This window comes from Scyliorhinus canicula, chromosome 1 (genome assembly GCF_902713615.1).
Source record: "Scyliorhinus canicula chromosome 1, sScyCan1.1, whole genome shotgun sequence".
In the NCBI taxonomy this organism is placed as follows: domain Eukaryota; kingdom Metazoa; phylum Chordata; class Chondrichthyes; order Carcharhiniformes; family Scyliorhinidae; genus Scyliorhinus; species Scyliorhinus canicula.
In genome coordinates, this window is record NC_052146.1 from 174,940,413 (window position 1) to 174,962,141 (window position 21,729).

The 21,729-nt window shown below is 41.8% G+C and overlaps 1 protein-coding gene across 1 annotated transcript in view; it reads left to right on the forward strand.

The window, feature by feature from the left end:
• Nucleotides 1-1,841: 1,841 nt before the first annotated feature.
• Nucleotides 1,842-21,729, forward strand: part of LOC119969423 (cell cycle control protein 50A-like) — a 37,183-nt gene continuing 17,295 nt past the window's right edge. The window contains exons 1-3 of the mRNA XM_038803050.1: nt 1,842-2,206; nt 9,632-9,745; nt 18,379-18,486. Of these exons, the coding sequence (XP_038658978.1) occupies nt 1,994-2,206; nt 9,632-9,745; nt 18,379-18,486 (435 nt within the window). The 5' untranslated portion in view covers nt 1,842-1,993. The remainder of the gene's footprint in view (nt 2,207-9,631; nt 9,746-18,378; nt 18,487-21,729) is intronic.

Sequence of the window (21,729 nt, forward strand, 5' to 3'; positions counted from 1 at the left end):
GAAGTTTGGAGACACCTCTTGACCCAGATAGTATTTAAAATGGATAACTTGTTTACTTACACATGGAGTAGTTGAGGTGAATAGTCCAGGCACATTTACTTGAAACTAGATAATAAATACACGAGGGAGAAAGAAATATAAGGCTGTGTTTACCAGGCTGAATGAAGAGACAAACATCTGACTGCGTGGCATATTTCAGTGCCTTAGATTATATATAGTTCTATGCAAAAGTAATATAATTGAGAACACTTGCATGGTTGCTGCCCCATAGAGTAGGGTTTTTCAAAGTGCAGGCCCCGAACCACAGGTGGGTTTTGGGAGGGTCAAGGAGCGATCTGCTGCAGCATTCCATGGTGTTCCCAATCGAGGTAAACGTGCCCAACAGCTGATACCGACATTGTATTGAGAATTGCAGCCGAGGGGCGGCACGGTGGCGCAGTGGTTAGCACTTCTGCCTCACAGCGCCGAGGACCCAGGTTTGATCCCGGTACTGGGTCACTGACCCTAAGGAGTTTTCACATTCTCCCATGTCTGCGTGGGTCTCACCCCCACAACCCAAAGATGTGCAGGGTAGATGGATTGGCCATGCTAAATTGCCCCTTTAAAGAAGAGAATGGCAACTTCTGCCATTTTTTAAATGAGAAGGAAATGATGCTGTGTATAGTCTACCAGCCAGAAATGGCAGCACTGAGCAGGTCACACACCCTGCACGTGCACTTGATGTCAAGCACCCTGTATGTACTTGTTTTTGGTGCCAATCATGGAGGAGAACGTCTTCCAATTTCTAGCTGCTGGCAAGCAAGGCAAGAAGACTGTGCAGATGAATTGCTTTGTAACACGTAAGAGACAGCCAGAGACACAATTCGGCAGTGTGCCTACTGGCCAGGATCTCACATCTGAATCTGCTGGAGAGAGCTGCTCAGGATATTCCACGGCAGGACAGAGCAGTGTTAGTGTTAGCTCTGTACAAAGCTCCAGGGCCTCTGGTATACAGCCTCCAAAGAAGAAACTTAACTCAGGAACAAAGCAGTATAAAGATGATTTCTTGAGGTCTGGGTTTACCAATTGTGCCAATGCAAATAAGAATGTAAAGCCCACATGCATTATATGCAGGGAAGTACTGGCAAATGAGAGGAGAAGTTTCAGACTTTGAAAGAGAAGTGGTGGGTGAAAATGTTCCTTTTGAGGTTGAGACACCAGAGTCAGTTATTAACTGACAGCTGACTTCAAATGAAAAGATTTAGTTGCTGTACCTGACCCGTCATAGCACATTAAAAACACACCAGAAGCTCATGAGGCTGTCAGCATTCTGCCGTAGCATCTCCCAGGAGTATCCAGTGCTGAGTAGAACAAGCATTTTGTTGCTGTTGCCCTTCACGACGACCTACCTACATGTGTGAGGTTAGATTTTCTGTTCTCACAAAGATGAAGAGGGCACAAAGGAACTGGCTGCTCTCTGCAGCTGATATGTGGGTTGCCCTCTGCTCCTGTGAACCTGATTGGAGTGAGATTGTGAGGACCAAGCAGGCTCCACTTTCACATTAAAGGTAAGGGAACTTGGCCGTGGTGTAGGAGGGTCAGCTGGCCTGGGCCTGCCAGCCGGGCTGTGACTTTCTGTTTCAACTTCAGTCCTATATTCCAGTATTGAGTGCCATTTGCCCAGGAGCAGTGCCGGTCCGAACAATTCTTCAGCTGTCGACAGTTCATAATTGATATCAAATCACCTGTCAAAACAAAGCCGTTGAGGTCGTCATGGAAACGGAGAGGCGCCGAACGCTGGAGGACGTCATGACGTCAGTCGAAGGCGACGTCCGTTTGCACGTAGCGACGCGATGGCGTCACTCCGTTACGTGGGTGCGTGACTGGGTTTGGGTTTCCGGGGTCTGTGTGTGTGTCTCTCGGTGTTGGGGCCGAGTGCCGAGTGGGCCCTGAGGGGTTGGTGAAGCTTGGTCTGGGCGCGTGTGTGACGGAGGGAGGGGGTGTCCGAGTCGAAATGGCGACCAATTATTCTCCCAAAGACGATGACGGTGAGCAGCACAAGAGCAGGAAGCCGGACAACACCGCGTTCAAGCAGCAGCGCCTGCCTGCCTGGCAGCCCATCCTCACCGCCGGCACCGTCCTACCTGCCTTCTTTATCATCGGCCTCATTTTCATCCCCATTGGCATCGGCCTCTTCGTCACCTCCAACAACATCAAGGAATTCGAGGTAAAGGCCAGGGCCACGGGCCGCCCTGAGAGCAGCTTGAGCTTTGAGGGGGAAGGGGCAAAGGAGGGAGAGCATCAGTCAGCAAGAGCTGTTAAGTCTCCACCAATGTGGGATTTAGCCCAGACCCTTGGTGCTGCCAGCTGCTCTTAAAATGCCCCTTTCCCCGCCTCTGTGGCACATACACATATGTCGGTATTGTAGTTTGTCAGTACTTAAAATTGTAATATTCCACCTTCAAATGCAAAATCATACAGGGAAATTTGAGATGGTAAATTCATCTGCCAAATGACATTCCACTGGCATGTCGTCTTTTGTGGGAATGCCGTTTTGCCCCCGAATTAAAACTCTGAATTATATTTAGGGTCCATATACTGTAAACTAGGCACAGGCATTTTGAAATGTCATACAGCACATCAAATTATATGTTTACCCAGTTATGATTGGGAACATTTTTAGTCTGTGTTGGGTGACACCCTGTTTCTGAATTTGGCCTTGTTTATGCAGGCTGTAATCTGTGTAGATTATGCTGCCTATTAAAGGATTGATTGTGAGCACTTTCAATCTATCCTTTGGGACCGATAACTTAAATTGTAGAGCCTGGATCTATTTGGGATCCATTTTGGAAGTTATTTCCTTCATGGAATTGCTTTCTTTGTGCAATCCAGGAACAATCTGAAAGTTCCACACACACACACACATAATTTACATTTAGTTTACAAACTATATGTAAATTATTTTTACTGTATCCATTTATATCCCTTTATATTGACTTTTTGCACTTTTGTTAGCAAGTTTAATAAGGCAAATCGGTAAGGGCAAGGTGTACTATATAGAGGACCAGCAGTTGGTATTTGGGATGTCAGGATTATCCCCCCGTGAGGGAGGGGGGGGGGGAGAAGGAAAAGGTTCCCATCAGAGATTGGTTATTGCCTCTGATCAAAATCACTTTTTGTAATAATTAGAAACATCAACCCCATATCCTATCGTTTCCAATGCCATAATCTGCATAGATGTTAAATGCAATAATCTTCATCCTGACAAGAGACCTGTCAAGCATTTGCAGGTTTAGGAATACGAGTAAACATTTTGTCTAGAGTCTAGCCACGTGATGTATTTATAATCATAGAATCTGAAAGGTTAATTGGGAAATCTTATTCTCTTGATGGGTTCAATATTATTCAAGGAACTCTCTATTTTCTTAAAATTTGCTTGTTATAATTTCAACCTACCATTGAAAAGAGCATTCTAACTACTGATCTTGTTCCGTGACCCAGTCTTTGTTTAGGATTCAGGTTTCATAGCAACATTATAACTGCTTGAGTCTGTTTGTGTAGTGCCGTACTCATTAGAGTTCAATTGGGTAGCCTTTGGGTAAAGTGTGTTATTGTCACTATCTGCAGAGTCAATGCCGATATATTCTTTTAATTCACCTGACAGCTTTTCTAAAGCCTTTTTCATTCAAATATAGTGAATCTTCATTTTTAGCACAAATAATAGCTTCCGAATAATAAGTTGTATTAAATAATTGTGCCCTTCATACCATTCCTATCCCATTCCTTCCATCTCTCCCATGCCACCTTCATCCTACTGTTGACATCCCTATCCCTCCTATCATTTCCATCCATTCCTCATAGGAACAATCTCTCAGCTCTGGTAACTTTGTTGTTGGACTGTTGGATTTCCACTACTTTTGTTCTCCACCAACTCCCTGTCTTGCCCCCACCCACCATTGGCAGTTGAATGTGCGTCACGTGCTCCAGTCTTTGCTGCTCCAGGAACCCAGCCACCAACAGATGTTCCCCTTCAACAGACCAATCGGAACAATATGGATAGACAAAAACTGAGTAGAATTTGATATATAAAGGAAATGATCTATTTCACATAAAGACAGTGTAATAAATGTAAGTATTTACCAGGTGTCAAATTGTACGCCTCATTCAGTATATAAATGCATTGCAGATAAACTTTGAGAATTCAGAACCAAATTGAGTGAGATAGGGCTACCCATTGTTGGACTTATGATTTATAACGTGAAGCATGAGATGCTTGCATCCATGACAGAGATAATTACTATCATGCCATTATGGAAAAATAATTTCCACACAGCAGATTCTTTTCCTCCCACCCATGCAGGGAAGAAGGTTTAGTTACTTCGGAAAGAATCAGTTATGACGTTGGGCATATTCCAGTGAGCAGATCGCCTCATTTTCCAAGAGTTTTTAATAGCCTCGACAAATATGGAGTAAGAATAGGCAGAGAGAAAAATACATGTGTTCTTCCACATGGAGCTGTCTGGGAAGTCTTGATGGTCACATTTAGGACTCCTGAGTAACTCCGAAATAATCCCACAAAAATTATTTGTGTTGGCCCTTGAAAGCCAAATGGTAAGTGCAGGATCTGTTTTGTGACTGCTGTGTAAGATTTACAGTCATTCAGTTTGAATTGCCCTTGTTAACTCTGAAGAATATCTTTTATTATAGCTATTTTTTTGAGGCATTATCAAAAAACAATGATGCATATTAAATTACATAAAAATGAGCTGCAGAGAGTTTGAGGTAAGCCTTTTAACTGAAAGCCAAGAGTAATTCCTGCCCTTTTTGTTTTTAGTTCATGTATTGTGATGCTGAAATCAATCTAATGTTGGCAAAGTTCTCAAACATCAGATATAACTCTTTAATGCCTCACGTTATAACGTTTCCTTTATTTTTCTCTCCCCTCCTGTTCTGTTTAAAAATATTTTTGGTCGTATCATATCTTACCTGTATTAGCATTTTCTAAATTTAAACAAAGCTTTTTTTCTGTCTCTATTCCCAGTATACTGTGCGGCGGCATGGTGGCACAGTGGTTAGCACTGCTGCATCACAGCGCCAAGGATCCGGGTTCAATTCCAGTCTCGGTTAACTGCCTGTGTGGAGTTTGCACTTTCTCCTCTTGTCTGCATGGGTTTCCTCGGGTGCTCCGGCTTTCTCCCACAGTCCAAAGATGTGCAGGGGAGGTGGTGGTGTAGTGGTTTTGTCGCAAGACTAGTAAATCGGTATTGCACATGGTGAAATTTGAATTCAATAAAAATCTGGAATTAAAAGTTTAATGATGACTATTAAACCACTGTTGACTCTCTTAATGGAACATAGAACGTACAGTGCAGAAGGAGGCCATTTGGCCCATTGAGTCACTTCCATCCTATCCCCGTAATCCAATAACCCCGTCTAATCTTTTTCAGTCACTAAGGGCAATTTATCATGGCCAATCCACCTAACCTGCACGTCTTTGGACTGTGGGAGGAAACCGGAGCGCCTGGAGGAAACCCACGCAGACACGGGGAGAACGTGCAGGCTCCGCACAGACAGTGACCTAGCGTGGAATCTAACCTGGGACCCTGACACTGTGAAGCCACAGTGCTATCCACTTGTGCTGCTGTGTAATGAATCATCTGGTTCACTAATGTCCTTTAAGCAAGGAAATCTGCCATCCTTGCCCGGCCGGTCTGGCTTATATGTGACTCCAGATCCACAGCAATGTGGTTGACTCTTAATTGCCCCCTCAAGGGCAATTAGGGATGGGCAATAAATGCCGACCCAGCCTGCGACGCCCACATCCCATGAATAAATGAAGAAAAGAGGCTAGGTGGATTAGCCATGCTAAATTGCCCCTTAATATCCAAAAATGTGCGGGTTAGATGGGATTACGGGGTTAGAGTGGGGGAGTGAGACTGGGCATGGTGCTCTTTCAGGTGGTCAGTGCAGACCCGATGGGCTGAATGGTCTCCTGTACTGTAGGAATTCTGTGATTCAATAGTAATAGGAACACCTTTGCAGTAATTGTGAAAGGCCAGTTGTTTTATTCCACTGTTTTACTCTTCAATTTTTCCTTGTTTTTGCTTTCATTGGACGTTGCTAAGCTTCCCATTCTGTTTTGTATGTATGGGATCTATAAGAATTAAGAGAGACTAGTGCCGGATATGGAGAGGATCAGGTGTTTCTGGGCTATGATTCTACCAAACACAAGGAACTCAATCGATATGACAGATCATTTAATCTGTGACTTGCTTTCCTACATCAAAAAGAAAAAATCTACTAAGAGGCCAGACAAACAAACATGCTGGTAGCCACCAGAAGAGTGGGTTCCCCAGGATAAGTAAATTTCAAAACGTATTGTGGGTTAATAAAACATCTTTTGGGTATGGCTGAAACATATTCTCGCTGCCAAAATGAGTGGTAATTCACATGTTTGTTTACAAAATACAGCTTAAAACCACACTGTTCCCAGTTAGAAGTTGTGATTTGAACTAATTACTACCTTAAAAATAGAGTGACCACAATCCTAAAACCGCTGAATATATGATAGAAAATGTGACCGTTAAGCAGATGGAACACGCAGGCCTTCTGAATTGACTGGGAGAGATCAGTTGTGCTGGTGTGTTTGTATAGAGTTGGTAGTAATTATAACAACTATAATTTAAGGGTTTTGGTCATTCCCAGAGCAGTTTCAGCATAGTTTATAACTGGTTGCCTTGAGTATAATTTATGCAAGGCTATTTTGACTGAAAGAAAGACAAGTTAATTTGTAGGAAATGCAGAGAAGCTTGGACTATTTTGATGACTAAATGATGTTTAATGAACTCTGTATGCTCTAAATAATGGAATGTTCTGTTTATTCAAGGTGTGTCTAAGTCCAGTTGTGTGCCACTGTTATTTTGTTCAGTGTTTTGTGTAAACTCTGTAAAGGGTGTTGGTTTTGTACTAACATATGCTTATGAAAATAATCACTTTTGCGCCAATCCTTAAAGATAAACATTTCTTGATGTTGACGAGAATTGTTTGCAAAAACCTACTTTCTGCAACTCTTCCAACCAGACTGAACAGTTTGAAGTATTCTCATGAATTTATCATGTGAAATTGCAGTTAATCATAAGTGCGAACAGAATGCGCCGTGATGTTCACCTATCCAAGGGGCAGCAGGGTAGCATGGTGGTTAGCATCAATGCTTCACAGCTCCAGGGTCCCAGGTTCGATTCCCGGCTGGGTCACTGTCTGTGTGGAGTCTGCACGTCCTCCCCCTGTGTGCGTGGGTTTCCTCCGGGTGTTCCGGTTTCCTCCCACAGTCCAAAGATGTGCGGGTTAGGTGGATTGGCCATGCTAAATTGCCCGTAGTGTCCTAATAAAAGTAAGGTTAAGGGGGGGGGTTGTTGGGTTACGGGTATAGGGTGGATACGTGGGTTTGAGTAGGGTGATCATGGCTCGGCACAACATTGAGGGCCGAAGGGCCTGTTCTGTGCTGTACCACCTCAAAATTTCCATTGTTTCATTTTTAATGCAGTTACATCACATGCGCAGAATTTGTAGAAATGAATAAAGACAGATGCTGCAAATCAGCCTTCTGGTGTACAATTATGCTTTACCAAGATTATAATGAAAATGTAATATCTATTTTCTAGTGAGTAGAATAGATTATTAGCTACTTGGCAGAATGTGCTGGAGTTTTATGATAGCTTTCTGGTTGTGTGTGAATGTGAAATTGCTTAAAATAAAGGAGAACGAAAAAGAAATGAACAATTGAAAATTATGCAACAGGCATGCAACCCTTTTAAAGTATTGTCACCATGAAAGAGGAGCTAGCAAATGGAATTAAACTTGAATGTTGGACCTTTCATATCTGTCAGAATGGATTTTGCAAGATAGCCTTATCAAGCTTTCTGCTGTCTGCATCATCTAAAATTTATTAAATAGCAAGATTTTAACTGAAATGCTAACAATGAGCTTGGCACACATTTTGGAAACGTACAGGAAGGTATTACCTCAGCAGAATTACATGGTATCAATACAAACAGATTAACTTCTTTCTTACTACTGTTTGTGCAGTGTTGCTGGGTACATAATGGCTTCTGTCCTCTGCATACATAACAATTCTGACGTAAGAAGCCACTTCACAAATCGGCTTTTTATGTTGTGTAGAACACAAATTTGTAATCTGTCTTTTACTTGAATTTCTTCTTTACCATTCAAAATTGAAGGGACCTGGCAAGTTAATGATGGAAAAACGTGCTGGCTTAGAGTACCTTACAAAGACACACCTTGGAATAATTGAAAAGCAAGCATTGTATGTGAGATGAGAGAGATTAAAAGATTGGAATTTGGGAAGAGATATTGTAACCCTTGGGCATACATCAATTTCTCTGGGGAGTTGATACTCGTTTATCTGGATAAATGCCAGAAATGAGAAGCCTGATCAATTTTTCACCTTCCTGTTCTATGGATGCTAAGACCAATGGAAGCTGCCCAGACTGAGAAACAAACTAGCTACAGTGACCCATCCTAGGAACATGCTGTTCCGTGTGTGCATACATCTACTGAGTTTATTGAGTGAAGGGTTTTTGATAACTATTTTCTGTGTTTTGTTTGCATGAAAAATTTAATGAATAGTTGAAAGTTCCAGTGTTTCAAAATAAGAATTTATTATTAGTCAGAAGGTGTACTGACCCTCAAGACTGACCATCCAGAGATGTAAAAAAACTTTTTAACGCTAGGTTAACATTTTATAATGGAATAAAACGGGCATAATTTTACATCAAATCCTGTGCAATTCAGTTGGGCCACAGCATCATCAATACTGTACTAGTTATTTTGCTTTAATTTGTAATTGTAGGTGAAGTAATATTTGTCTGGGCTATTCTTTATTCAAGGTGTGAATGCTATTATGTCATCAAAAGATTGTGATGTAATGATTGTTGAGTATTATGTTCAATAAATTGTATTATATTCAATGCTACTTGGCATTGAAAACAGTTTTGAGACTTTTGATTCCCCAAGATACAAGCCCTCACTTTGATTTGTTGTGTTTGGTTCTTTTCATTGCCTGGGATTGTGTAGTGCAACCTGCTCTCCAATCGTTTCTGAGACAGGTTGGGAGATGGTGTGTAAGGGTGCTGTAGTTTGCCTTGAATAATATTTTTCGGGGCTCAGCAACCTGGCCTACGTTGCAATAGGGAAGAATTGGAGAGTGAAGCACTTTCAGCTGAGTTGGGCCATACAAAAACTAAGGATGAAACTACAGGGGTAGTGTGCCATTTGATCAAACTTCAAGCTGAAAGCGTTTTCCACTTAACAGTGAAACAAAAAGAAATTTACATTTTATGTATAGCTTGGAAATTCTGCTCAATATTGCCCTTCAAAAATGTGCAGTATAGAAAAGTTGTGGTTGTTACCTCAGGTTTGTCTGTCAGTTTCTTTGTTTAGTGAGTTCTTTGTCTTTTAAGTCCATTTTGTAGTCTTGGTTCGACCTAAGTATGAATGCTTTTCAAACTGCCTCACCTCCACCACCCCCCCCCCCCCCCCCCCCCCCCACCCCTCCCAATTTTGTCGATGATGTTTGAGGCATTGTGCTATTTCCCTTTCGTTACATTAACACAATTTTAAAATGTCTTTCCAGATTGATTATACTGGTATTGAGCCAAATTCCCCGTGTAGCATCTGTGCTAACAACAGTACTTGGAATACGACGTGTACATGTGAAGTTCACTTCCGGCTGGATCAACCGTTTGAGGTTTGAATTTATTAACGATGCATCTATTGGTCAATTATGAGAGGCTCATATATCTAGGGAACACTATCTGCTGTGAAGAGGAATGCATTGGCAGACCTCCTAACTGGGTCTGTTCCCTGTGAGCTGTGTCCACATGGTGATTAGAATGAAGGTGGCATTGTACTTTACCTTTTTTTGATGTGCTGGCTCTCCACACTGTTGGGGGAGCTCCTGGGGTTCTGCTGAGTATCTAACAAGGGCTTAAACCCATACATGCCAAACGTTCAATGACGCCCAATAACTAGCCTCGTGGCAGTTGGTGGAGCAAATGGATTCTCTCTGGGGGTCAAGCTGGTTGGAAGATGACGTGCCTGAAGATCAACTGTGCACACTAAAAACAGGGTCCTATCCCAACTCCCTCCAGCCACTATGAACAAGCTAGGATTTAAACATTCTAACTCTGCTCCATCATGCAGAAACACTGTCCAACATAGTATAAAGCATGTAAACCAAGAAAAGAGAAAAAAAGAAATGTGCACAAGGATAAAAGGACGGATTATGGATGAACAGAGCTGGTGCTCGCGAAAACGCAACAGCTGCTGTGCTCAGTGAAGAGTTTTAGCCAAAAGAGGGGCGCAATTTTGCATGATTAATTTGTGAGCTTTGTGGAAACATAGAAACAGGAGTTGGCCATTTAGTGCCTTGAATCTATTCCATCATTCAATGAGACCATCACTGATTTATGATCTAACTCAACAAACCTGTCTTTTCCATATCTCTCAACATCTTTAGCAAAAAGGATTTTTATCAATCTCAGTACTAAAATTAACATGATCTAGCATGAATTGAAATGAAAAAAATGAAATGAAAATTGCTTATTGTGACAAGTAGGCTTCAAATGAAGTTACTGTGAAAAGCCCCTAGTCGCCATATTCCGGCGCCTGTTCGGGAAGGCTGGTACGGGAATTGAACCAGCGCTGCTGGCCTGTTTTGGTCTGCTTTTAAAAGCCAGCTATTTAGCCCTGCGCTAAACCAGCCCCAATTAATATTTGATAAGGGAGTTCCAAACTTCTGTCATCCTTTGTGTGAAAAACTTCACTAATTTCACTCTGGAAAGGCCTAGCTTAATTTTTGTGTTTCCCAGTCTGTTCTATTTGTTCTCCTTAAATAACTTGAACTTTGGTTAAATCACCCAATGAGCTTGTACATTCAAGGGAATGCAACCCTAGTTTGTTTTAATTTCTCCCTGTGACTTAACCCTTCTCGTTGAGATATAACTGCACACTCTCCAAGGGCAGTATATCCTTCCTCAACTATGATGCTCAGTAAGCAAGCTGTGGTCTGATCAGAATTTTATATAGCTGCAACATGACTTCTACCCCCTTGTATTTTATCCACTAGATGTAAAGAACAAAGAAAATTACAGCACAGGAACAGGCCCTTCGGCCCTCCCAGCCTGCTCCGATCCAGATCCTTTATCTAAACCTGTCGCCTATTTTCCAAGGATCGACTTCCCTCTGTTCCCCGCCCGTTCATGTATCTGTCTAGATGCATCTTAAATGATGCTATCATGCCCGCCTCTACCACATCCACTGGCAAAGCGTTCCAAGCACCCACCGCCCTCTGCGTAAAAAAACGTTCCACGCCCATCTCCCTTAAACTTTACTGCTCTCACCTTGAAATTGTGACCCCTTGTAATTGACACCCCCACTCTTGGAAAAAGCTTGTTGCTATCCACCCTGTCCATACCTCTCATAATTTTACAGACCTCAATCAGGTCCCCCCTCAACCTCCGTCTTTCCAACAAAAACAATCCTAATCTACTCAACCTTTCTTCATAGCTAGCACCCTCCATATCAGGCAACATCCTGGTGAACCTCCTCTGCACCCTCTCTAAAGCATCCACATCCTTCTGGTAATGTGGCGACCAGAACTGCACGCAGTATTCCAAATGTGGCCTAACGAAAGTCCTATACAACTCTAACATGACCTGCCGACTCTTGTACTCAATACCCTGTCCAATGAAGGCAAGCATGCTGGTGCCTTCTTGACCACTCTATCGACCTGCATTGCCACCTTCAGGTTACAATGGACCTGAACTCCCAGATCTCTCTGTACATCAATTTTCCTCAGGACTCTTCCATTGCCGTATAATCCGCTCTTGAATTGGATCTTCCAAAATGCATCACCTCGCATTTGCCTGGATTGAACTCCATCTGCCATTTCTCTGCCCAACTCTCCAGTCTATCTATATTATGCTATATTCTCTGACAGTCCCCCTCACTATCTGCAACGCCACCAATCTTAGTATCATCTGCAAACTTGCTAATCAGACCACCTATACCTTCGTCCAGATCATTTTTGTATATCACAATCAACAGTGGTCTGAGCACGGATTCCTGTGGAACACCACTAGTCACCTTTCTCCATTTTGAGACACTCCCTTCCACCACTACTCTCTGTCTCCTGTTGCCCAGCCAGTTCTTTATCCATCTAGCTAGTACACCCTGAACCCCATACGACTTCAATTTTTCCATCAACCTGCCATGGGAAACTTTATCAAACGCCTTACTGAAGTCCATGTATATGACATCTACAGCCCTTCCCTCATCAATTAACTTTGTCACTTCCTCAAAGAATTCTATTAGGTTTGTACGGCAAGACCTTCCCTGCACAAAACCATGCTGCCTATCACTGATAAGTCTATTTTCTTCCAAATGTGAATAGATCCTATCCCTCAGTATCTTCTCCAACAGTTTGCCTACCACTGACGTCAAGCTCACAGGTCTATAATTCCCTGGATTATCCCTGCTACCCTTCTTAAACAAAGGGACAACATTAGCAATTCTCCAGTCTTCCGGGACCTCACCCGTGCTCAAGGATGCTGCAAAGATATCTGTTAAGGCCCCAGCTATTTCATCCCTCGCCTCCCTCAGTAACCTGGGATAGACCCCATCCGGACCTGTGGACTTGTCCACCTTAATGCCTTTTAGAATACCCAAAACTTCCCCCTTCCTTATGTCGACTTGACCTAGAATATTTAAACATCCATCCCTAACCTCAACATCCATCATGTCCCTCTCCTTGGTGAATACTGATGCAAAGTATTCATTAAGAATCTCACCCATTTCCTCTGACTCCACACATAGATTCCCTCTTTTGTCTTTGAGTGGGCCAATCCTTTCTGTAGTTACCCTCTTGCTCCTTATATACGAATAAAAGGCTTTGGGATTTTCCTTCACCCTGTTAGCCAAATATATTTCATGACCCCTTTTAGCCCTCTCTATTGCACGTTTGAGATTTATCCTACTTTCCCGATATTCCTCCAAAGCTTCATCAGTTTTAAGTCGCCTAGATCTTATGCATGCTTCCTTTTTCATTTTAGCTAGTCTCACAATTCCACCCGTCATCTATGGATCCCTAATTTTGCCATTTCTATCCCTCATTTTCACAGGGACATGTCTGTCCTCCACTCTAATCAACTTTTCCTTAAAAGACTCCCACATTTCAACTGTGGATTTACCCTTCAGCAGCTGCTCCCAATCCACATTCCCTAGCTCCTGCTGAATTTTGTTATACTTGGTCTTTCCCCAATTTAGCACTCTTCCTTTAGGACCACTCTCGTCTTTGTCCATGAGTATTCTAAAACTTACGAGTCAAATGGTCATTGGATAGGCATATGGACGATAAGGGAATAGTGTAGAGGAACTATAGAGGGGTTTCACAGGACGGCGCAACATCGAGGGCCGAAGGGCCTGTACTGCGCTGTAATGTTCGATGTTCTACGGAATTGTGATCGCTATTCCCAAAGTAATCACCGACTGAAACTTCAACCACCTGGCCGGGATCATTCCCCAATACCAGGTCCAGTATGGCTCCTTCCCGAGTTGGACTATTTACATACTGCTCTAAAAAACTCTCCTGGATGCTCCTTACAAATTCTGCTCCATCTACACCTCCAACACTACATGAGTCCCATTCAATGTTGGGGAAGTTAAAATCTCCCATCATGACCACCCTATTGCTCCTACATTTTTCCATAATCTGTCTACATATTTGTACCTCTACTTCACGCTCGCTTTTGGGAGGCCTGTGGTAAAGTCCCAACAACGTTACTGCACCCTTCCTATTTCTTAGCTCTACCCATATTGCCTCAGTGCTCGAATCCTCCATAGTGCCCTCCTTAACCACAGCTGTGATATAATCTCTGACCAGTAATGCAACTCCTCCACCCCTTTACCTCCCTCTCTATACCTCGGGATATTTAGTTGCCAATCTTGCCCTACCCTCAACCAAGTCTCAGTAAAACCAATAACATCATATTCCCAGGTACTAATCCAAGCCCTAAATTCATCTACCTTACCTGTTACACTTCTCGCATTAAAACAAATGCACCTCAGACCACCTCTCCCTTTGCGTTCATCATCTCTTCCCTGTCTACTCTGCCCCTTAGTCACAATGAGTTTATTATCTAGTACCTTACTGGCTTTAGTTGCTGCCTCTTTACTAACCTCTAACTTAGATCATAGAATTTACAGTGCAGAAGGAGGCCATTCGGCCCATCGAGTCTGCACCGGCTCCTAGAAAGAGCACCCTACCCAAGGTTAACACCTCCACCCTATCCCCATAAACCAGTAACCCCACCCAACACTAAGGACAATTTTTGGACACTAAGGGCAATTTATCATGGCCAATCCACCTAACCTGCACTTCCTAATCTGGTTCCCATCCCCCTGCCGCATTAGTTTAAAACCTCCCCAACAGTGTTAGCAAAAGCTCCTCCTAGGACATTGGTTCCAGTCCTGCCCAGGTGTAGATAATCCGATTTGTAATGGTCCCACCACCCCCAGAACCAGTTCCAATGTCCCAAAAATCTGAACCCCTCCCTCTTGCACCATCTCTCAAGCCACATATTCATTCTGACTATTCTTGAATTTCTACTCTGTCTCGTGGCACTGGTATCAATCCTGAGATTACTACCTTTTGAGGTCCTACTTTTTAACTTACCTCCTAATTCCCTAAATTCTGATTGTAGTATGTATTCCATTGGCCTTTTTGATTAATTTCGTTACCATGAAATCTTAATGGTTAATGTACCTAGGCCCCAAGTCATTTTGCATTTTCGCTGTTTCTAACTTTTCACCATTTAGATAGTACCCTATAACATCTATCCTTTGTATATTCTAAGTGGATGATTTTACATTTGTCTACTTTGAAATCTGTTTTGTCACAATTTTGCCCATTCACTTAATCCATCTACATCTTTTTGTAATTTTAGACTTCTATCTACACTGCTTACACTACTATAAATCTTTGTGATTGGTAGTTTTGGAACACAGGAAATAGAGCAGCAATAGGCCATTTGACCCATTGGGCCTGCTCTACCATTCAAACATCATGGCTGATCATCTACCTCTTATGCCATTTTCTCCTTTTCGCCCTGTATCATTTCCATTCTATCAGCTAAGTCATCAATTAATACAGTGAATAATTGAGCTCCAACACAGACCCTTACAGAAGACCACATTCTGCAAATTAGAGTACTTATTCATTATCTCTAATTTCTGTTTCTTGTCAGTCAGCCGATTTATTAACCGGTCATTAATTTGCTTTTAATTTCATGAGCCTCAGCTTTAGCTAATGGTCTCTTGCTGGCTCTCTCTGATTATGTTAACATTTTCAAGGTGTTGAGCAGCCTTATATTTATTTGTTCATAGGTTAGGTGGATTGGCCATGCTAATTTGCCCCTTGACTAGAAAAATAGAATTGAATACTCTAAATTTGAAGAAAAAATGTTTATTTGTTCATGGGATGTGAGCATAGTTGGCAAGATCAGTTCTTGTTGCCCATTCCTGATTGCCCTTGAGAAAGTGATAGTGAAACACGTATCCAATTATCGACTTGCAATCTCCGGACAACGGCCGTTAGGTGAACTGATCTATCATTCCCTGAATTCCCTCTGTCACCTTAAATAGCAAAGCAACATGAATTTTCCAATCTAAAGAGCGGTTCTCAAATCAAAATAACTTTGCAGTTGTCCTATTTATAGTATTCCAATATTCTTGCCTACTTCTTTTAAAACTGTGGGGTGGAAACTATCTGGTCCTGAGGATGTGTTGCTCTTCAGTGTCATTCATTTCTCCATTACTGTAATCTTGCTTACACTAATTTTATTGAGACCCTGTCCCTGAGTAATAGTTTTGTTGCACATAATAAATAATTGAAATGTGTTCTTCCTATATTTCCGCCTCTTAAATATAACAAACAGCACTAGAGTAGACTGAAATGTTAAGAGTTGTAGAAAACCTTTGTATTATGATTTATTCATTGTTGCACAGATATTTAATTGGTTTTCATTACTTTTAAGGACGCTGGCCAAGCCAGATTTGAAATACTTAGAAGGCCCTTTTGAGCAAGAAATCTGTCTTCAAGATGGCATTTATGTGTTGAACATGGGTTGGTTTAAAGACTTGGTTACGAGTGTTTTACAAAGTCGATTTGGTTTTAATTGAAATAAAGATTGGGCGGAATTAATAATATAGATGTATGGAAACTACTTTAGCATACTCTCCAAGTACAGACTAAAGATCTAATTTAATCTAATTCAAATTAAACTAGATAATTGAAGACTGAGATTTTTAATACTCTTAACTGGTTCCTTTTGCTGGTGGGGAAGAGAGAATGGTTGGCCTGGTTTCAATTTTGGTTTCTCATGCAGCAGAAGATCAGGGTTGTTCATGCCCTTCAGAATTATTTTGAGATTGTCAACTGGAAGTGAGAATTAAAATCTGGGCCCAAACCTTGCGACACACTTACATTGGAAATGCACGTTAGGACTTTGGAGGTCCCAAAACATACACGTTGACAGTACTTGTGTGGGAATTTTAAACTTCCGATTACTGGCTTTATCCTGCCCAGTTGGTCTGCGAATCCCTGTGACAGTGGGGTCAGATGACCAAAACCATGTAGATGACCGTCACAACCACCACCACCTGTGACACCCCCCTCTCTCTCTCACACACACACACACCCCTCCAAAAAACCCGGCAATGAACACTTCTCCGGCCACAGCCCCTCCTACACCTTCTGACCTTCTGGAATCCTTGGCTCCTGTACAGCCGCTATCGAAAGAGTCAGCGTTGTGAGGCAGTGAGGTGGGGCTGGGCAGGTGAAGTAGGGTTAAACGATGTTGGAGTGAGCATTATCGGGCGTGATGGGGAGATAGCATCGTCAATGAGGGGAGGTTGTGTCGTGTTGGGGTTGATAGTTCATTCAAACAGTGTCTGTCACTGAACTGAAGACCGGCAGAAGGGATATGTCTTCAGTTTGTGATGAGAAATGGGGATGTGGATGAGCAGGAATTACTCTTGGCAATTGGCCGCCCAACTCTGTTCACCCCTGCATCGTAAGGTGCAAAAATTGTAGCGTAAAATGTCAAGTGGGCAGATTAAATCACAATCAGTATCATACACACCCTCGCCTGTGTTAACTGGAAGATCTGAGCCCTGATGTGAAGTTAGATCTGTGGCCTGATGCTGAAAGTGGGTGTATGTAGGTTATGTTTGAGCTTTCATCTTTCTGATTGAAGAGAATGGCAGGTGTACGAGGCAGTGACTGATGCCCTTGTTGCTGCAAAAGAAAGATGTGGTGAAGCAACAACTAAATATGTTGACAGCAGCATGACACCATATTGCTGATTTGGACCTTGAAAACAGTTTTTATGTGAAAAATGTCACTGCAGCAATTAGATGAAATAACAATGGAAATATCGGTGTGAAGAATGCCTTTGTCCAAAATTCATTGTTCATAGGAGCGTTTTTCAGAGTACTGAACATGATTATACACCAAACCCAAGAGCCTTCAGGGAATAACCCAACGTTAAATCTTTTTAGGAGGAGACAGAGCAGGGATTGTTGAGGATTATTGACATAACGTGATGGATCTTCAAATTCTTGTCTCTTGATTCAGCAGCACTGAGTCTTTTCACATGATTTTAGTGACCTTTTTGACAGTAGAAGCTGGATGCTTTTTTGCTGCAGTAATTGTTTAAATTGCGCAGTAGGAAGCAGCAATAGCAATTGGCTCTATGCAATAAATTCAGTGGAGGAAATAAATCAATTTTACTCTTATCTCGTGGGCCTCCCATAATTTCAGGCCATTTTTCAATGTGCTGATGTTTTGGCATCATAGCCAGAAGTAATATTAAATCTGAATGATTGACGAGAGTGACATGGGTCAAAAAAAGCTGAATTTGTCATTTTGACACCGCATGTTCAATAAAATGTTTTTTTTGTTATATCTAGCAAGAGGGATAAGGGGAGCTCCACTGAGTTATTTTTAAAACCTATCTCTCAGCTACTCAATGGATGTATGAGAGAATTCGGCAAGCAGATGCAGCCTTCCATTAGCCTTAGGGATAGACCAGTTAAAGCTCAACCATTCTTTCATTGTAGTGCAGTTTGTTCGTCACTGCCCCCTGGACATAGTGCAGGTATTATACTTTTATACTAAAGCAAGATGGATTGTATTATTTACCTCAGTAGTAATTGTGTTAGCAAAATTGTATGATGTCCTATGCACTTTTATTAAAAATGTAAGCTTTCTTTTTTTAAGTTTGTGACTGAACCCTTGTTTATACTTTCTGTATTTTGCAGGGCAATGTTTTCATGTATTATGGATTATCAAATTTCTACCAGAATCATAGACGATACGTCAAATCAAGGGATGACAGTCAGCTTAATGGTGATAAGAGCTCTTTAAAAGTAAGATGAGTGGAATTGCTCCTGGAATATAATGGTAGCTGTTTGTAATCATACAATGGATTTCATTCTGTAAGTAACATTGCAAAAAAACTACAATAATGATTCTGGCATCATTCAAGCACAAAATGGAATGGAAGAATTAAGCGCCATCTTTAAAAACTTCTTCCTACCTCCCTGAGTTTTCTTTTCACCCTGTTAGATTTACTGAGTAAAGTTACATAGACAAATCATGGCAGTTCATTCATTTTGGCATACGAGCAAGGCTGGAACAATTTTTAACTCTTGTCATTTCAACCATGAAATGAAATTTCTGCCTTGTTATCACTCCCAATGTGTCTATTCATTTTGTATGACTATAGTGAAGGTTAGCTGGAGTTAATTCCATTCATGGATATTTTTGGTGGCAGGAATGATTAGAGTGTAGCTAACCTGTCGTCCTCTAAATGCCATGCCAAGTGGAGCAGATGATCATTGTCTTCCAAACTTTCTAATCACAATGGTGGATGTGCTTTTTGGAGTTCTGGTTAAACTCATGCTTAATGGTGGCTTGCTGCTTTATTTGCTGTCGGCTAGTTGCTGTTCTTCCATTAATCTTTCTGCTGGTGATTAGGCGCTTCAACCATTCTGCGTGGATAACATGTCTGAAGATCCCCACTTATCATCTCTTGATATTATTTAAGAGTTCTCTTGTGCTTCTGGCCACGTTCGGTACTACTTGGTTCTTTTCTCCACCCAGCTTACCCTCTGGTAAACTGACTTGTAATATTGCTGATTATCACCAATTAATGTTTTCCGCAAGAATGAAAAATTTCCATTATTTGGAACTACAACATTTGCATCACAGAATTCCACCCCTTTAATCATCTTTCTGACCTCTGCTTCGTATAAGCTGCTATCACCCCTTTCTATCTCATTAATCTAGCGCCAATTCTGACCAGGCTTTGACTCGCTGTGATTGGGAACTGCAAAGGCCCTACCCCCAGTAGCTACTGCTGCCATGCACAGCCTGCAGAGCGTCTTCATGTGCTGGTCAGCTTCCAGATGCTATCTCTGCTGTGGGAGTCACTATCTCTTGCGGAGATGGCTGCACTTGCTTGCCGAATTTGAGGCCCCATTACCTATAGAATAACTCTGCCTCAGCTCAACTGCAGTCCATTGCTTGACTCTAACTACAGAACTGGGAGGAAGAGAGATTCCAGCCAGTTGTTGTCTCACCCACATCGTGCCTTCGGCAGCAGTTACCTCTTTGTGTCTGCTCTGACTGAGGACTCTGGTTCAATTCAGCACTGTGATGGAAGAATCTGCACTCCCTGGCCCATTAGAGTCTGAGCCCTGGGGCCTGAGATCCTAGCGATATTGGGAAATGACTTGCTCTTCCTTGTGTAGGGGGGAGGGGAAATGAGTAGTGGTGGGGAGAGGAGCTGATGATGTGTAGGTGTGGGATCCATTGGAAAATAGTTTGTGAAGCGCTGCTGTAGCCCTTTGTTTCGCTTTGTGTGTACGTAATTCAGCAAGGTCATGTTCTGTTTTGTTTTTAAATTTAGAGCACTCAATTACTTTTTTTTCCAATTAAGAAGGAATTTAGCATGGCCAATCCACCTACCATGCACATATTTGGGTTGTGGGGGTGAAACCCATGCAGATACTGGGATAATGTGCAAACCTCATACGGACAGGTACCCAGGACTGTTATCGAACCCCCCGGTCCTCAGCGCTGTGAGCAGCAGTGCTAACCACTGCATCACTGTGCCGTCCCATGTTCTGTTGTTAGTATGGACTAGTCGGTATGGATCCTGTATTACATGCACTAACTACAATGAATGTTGAAATCACTTTGCTGATTTACACAAGTAGTGCAGTCTTGATGGCAATAGAAGGTAAACAAAAAATGTTTCTGACCACATGAAGTCTAATAATTCCACCCATTTGAAGTGACCTAGAATTATTTGCATTTCACTACAGACCTTAAGAAGTGCTATGATGACATGATTCCTTATTACAAAATATTCAGACCACTGCAACTACTCGATCCATTGTTTCTGTATATATCATTCCAATTTCAGTTTAAACTGCTTAGTTGTTAGTTGAAGTGGTAATGCTCGAGTTCTCAGTGTTGGGTCTTACAGGGCCAATACAATCCTAACCATAATCCCAATGTAAACTTCTCGCATTTGCAAAGTTTTACTTTTCATTAGGACATCCTGGCAACTGGTCTTAGCAAATCTGAAAATTTCGCTGGGCATTGATAGGCTGCATGAAGTTGCTGTGACAGGTGATAGCAATGCTAACACTACCCTGTATAATCATTGAGAAAACAGTGCAAGAGACAATTCATATACTACTAAGTATCTAGTCCTTGACTAAAATATCCAGTATTATGTGAAAAGTAATGGTGTTAAATTTTAATGTTTTATGTCTACTTGAACAATGTTTAATGTTCAGTGGGATAATTGACAATGTTGTGCTTTCAGACATGTCTTGCAAGCCTGTTTTAAATTGTGTAACACTAGACTGAGGTACCAGTGGGTGATAGTTTGGGAATAGATTAATTAAGAATAGTTTGGGAATAGATTAATTAAGATTATTATTCATGTCATGTTCGAGAACCTTTAAGAAATGGGTGTTTATCGAATAGCTGCAGTGATGTCAGAGTGTGGGTGGAGCTGGACTGTCTATCTTTCACTGTAGGCAGCTACAGTGTGTTTTACAGTGTGCTACAGGGTGTTTTTAGGTTTGTGTTGAGAGCTGGATAGCTGCAGGAAAAGCAAGCAGCAGTATAAGTATATCTCTGCAATCTAAAGACTGTGACCAGATCATTTGGGTGATTTCAAAGTGATAACTGCTCTCAGTAGAGAATTTATACCTGATCTCTGTGTTAAAAAGGGTCTTTTGTCTTGTGGATGTTGCAAGGAAAAATTAAGGGTTACTAAAAGAATATTGTATATGTGGGGATGGTTGGTGTTGATAGTTGTTAAGATATTTACTGTGGGTTTATAAAGTGTTTGATGGTTTCATAAATATACATTGTTTTAATTTAAAAGTACTTTAACTCTCTGTTGCACTGCACCTGTAAGATAGGCCCATGTGCTCTCCATAACTACAATCTAATAAAAGGTGTGGGTCAGGTGAACTCCATGATACACTTTGGGGTTCTCTAAACCCTGGCCCATAATAAATTGGGGGCTCGAGAGGGATTAAAGTCTATCTATTGGGTGGCTTAGTGAACTTAAAGACAGTGAGGGG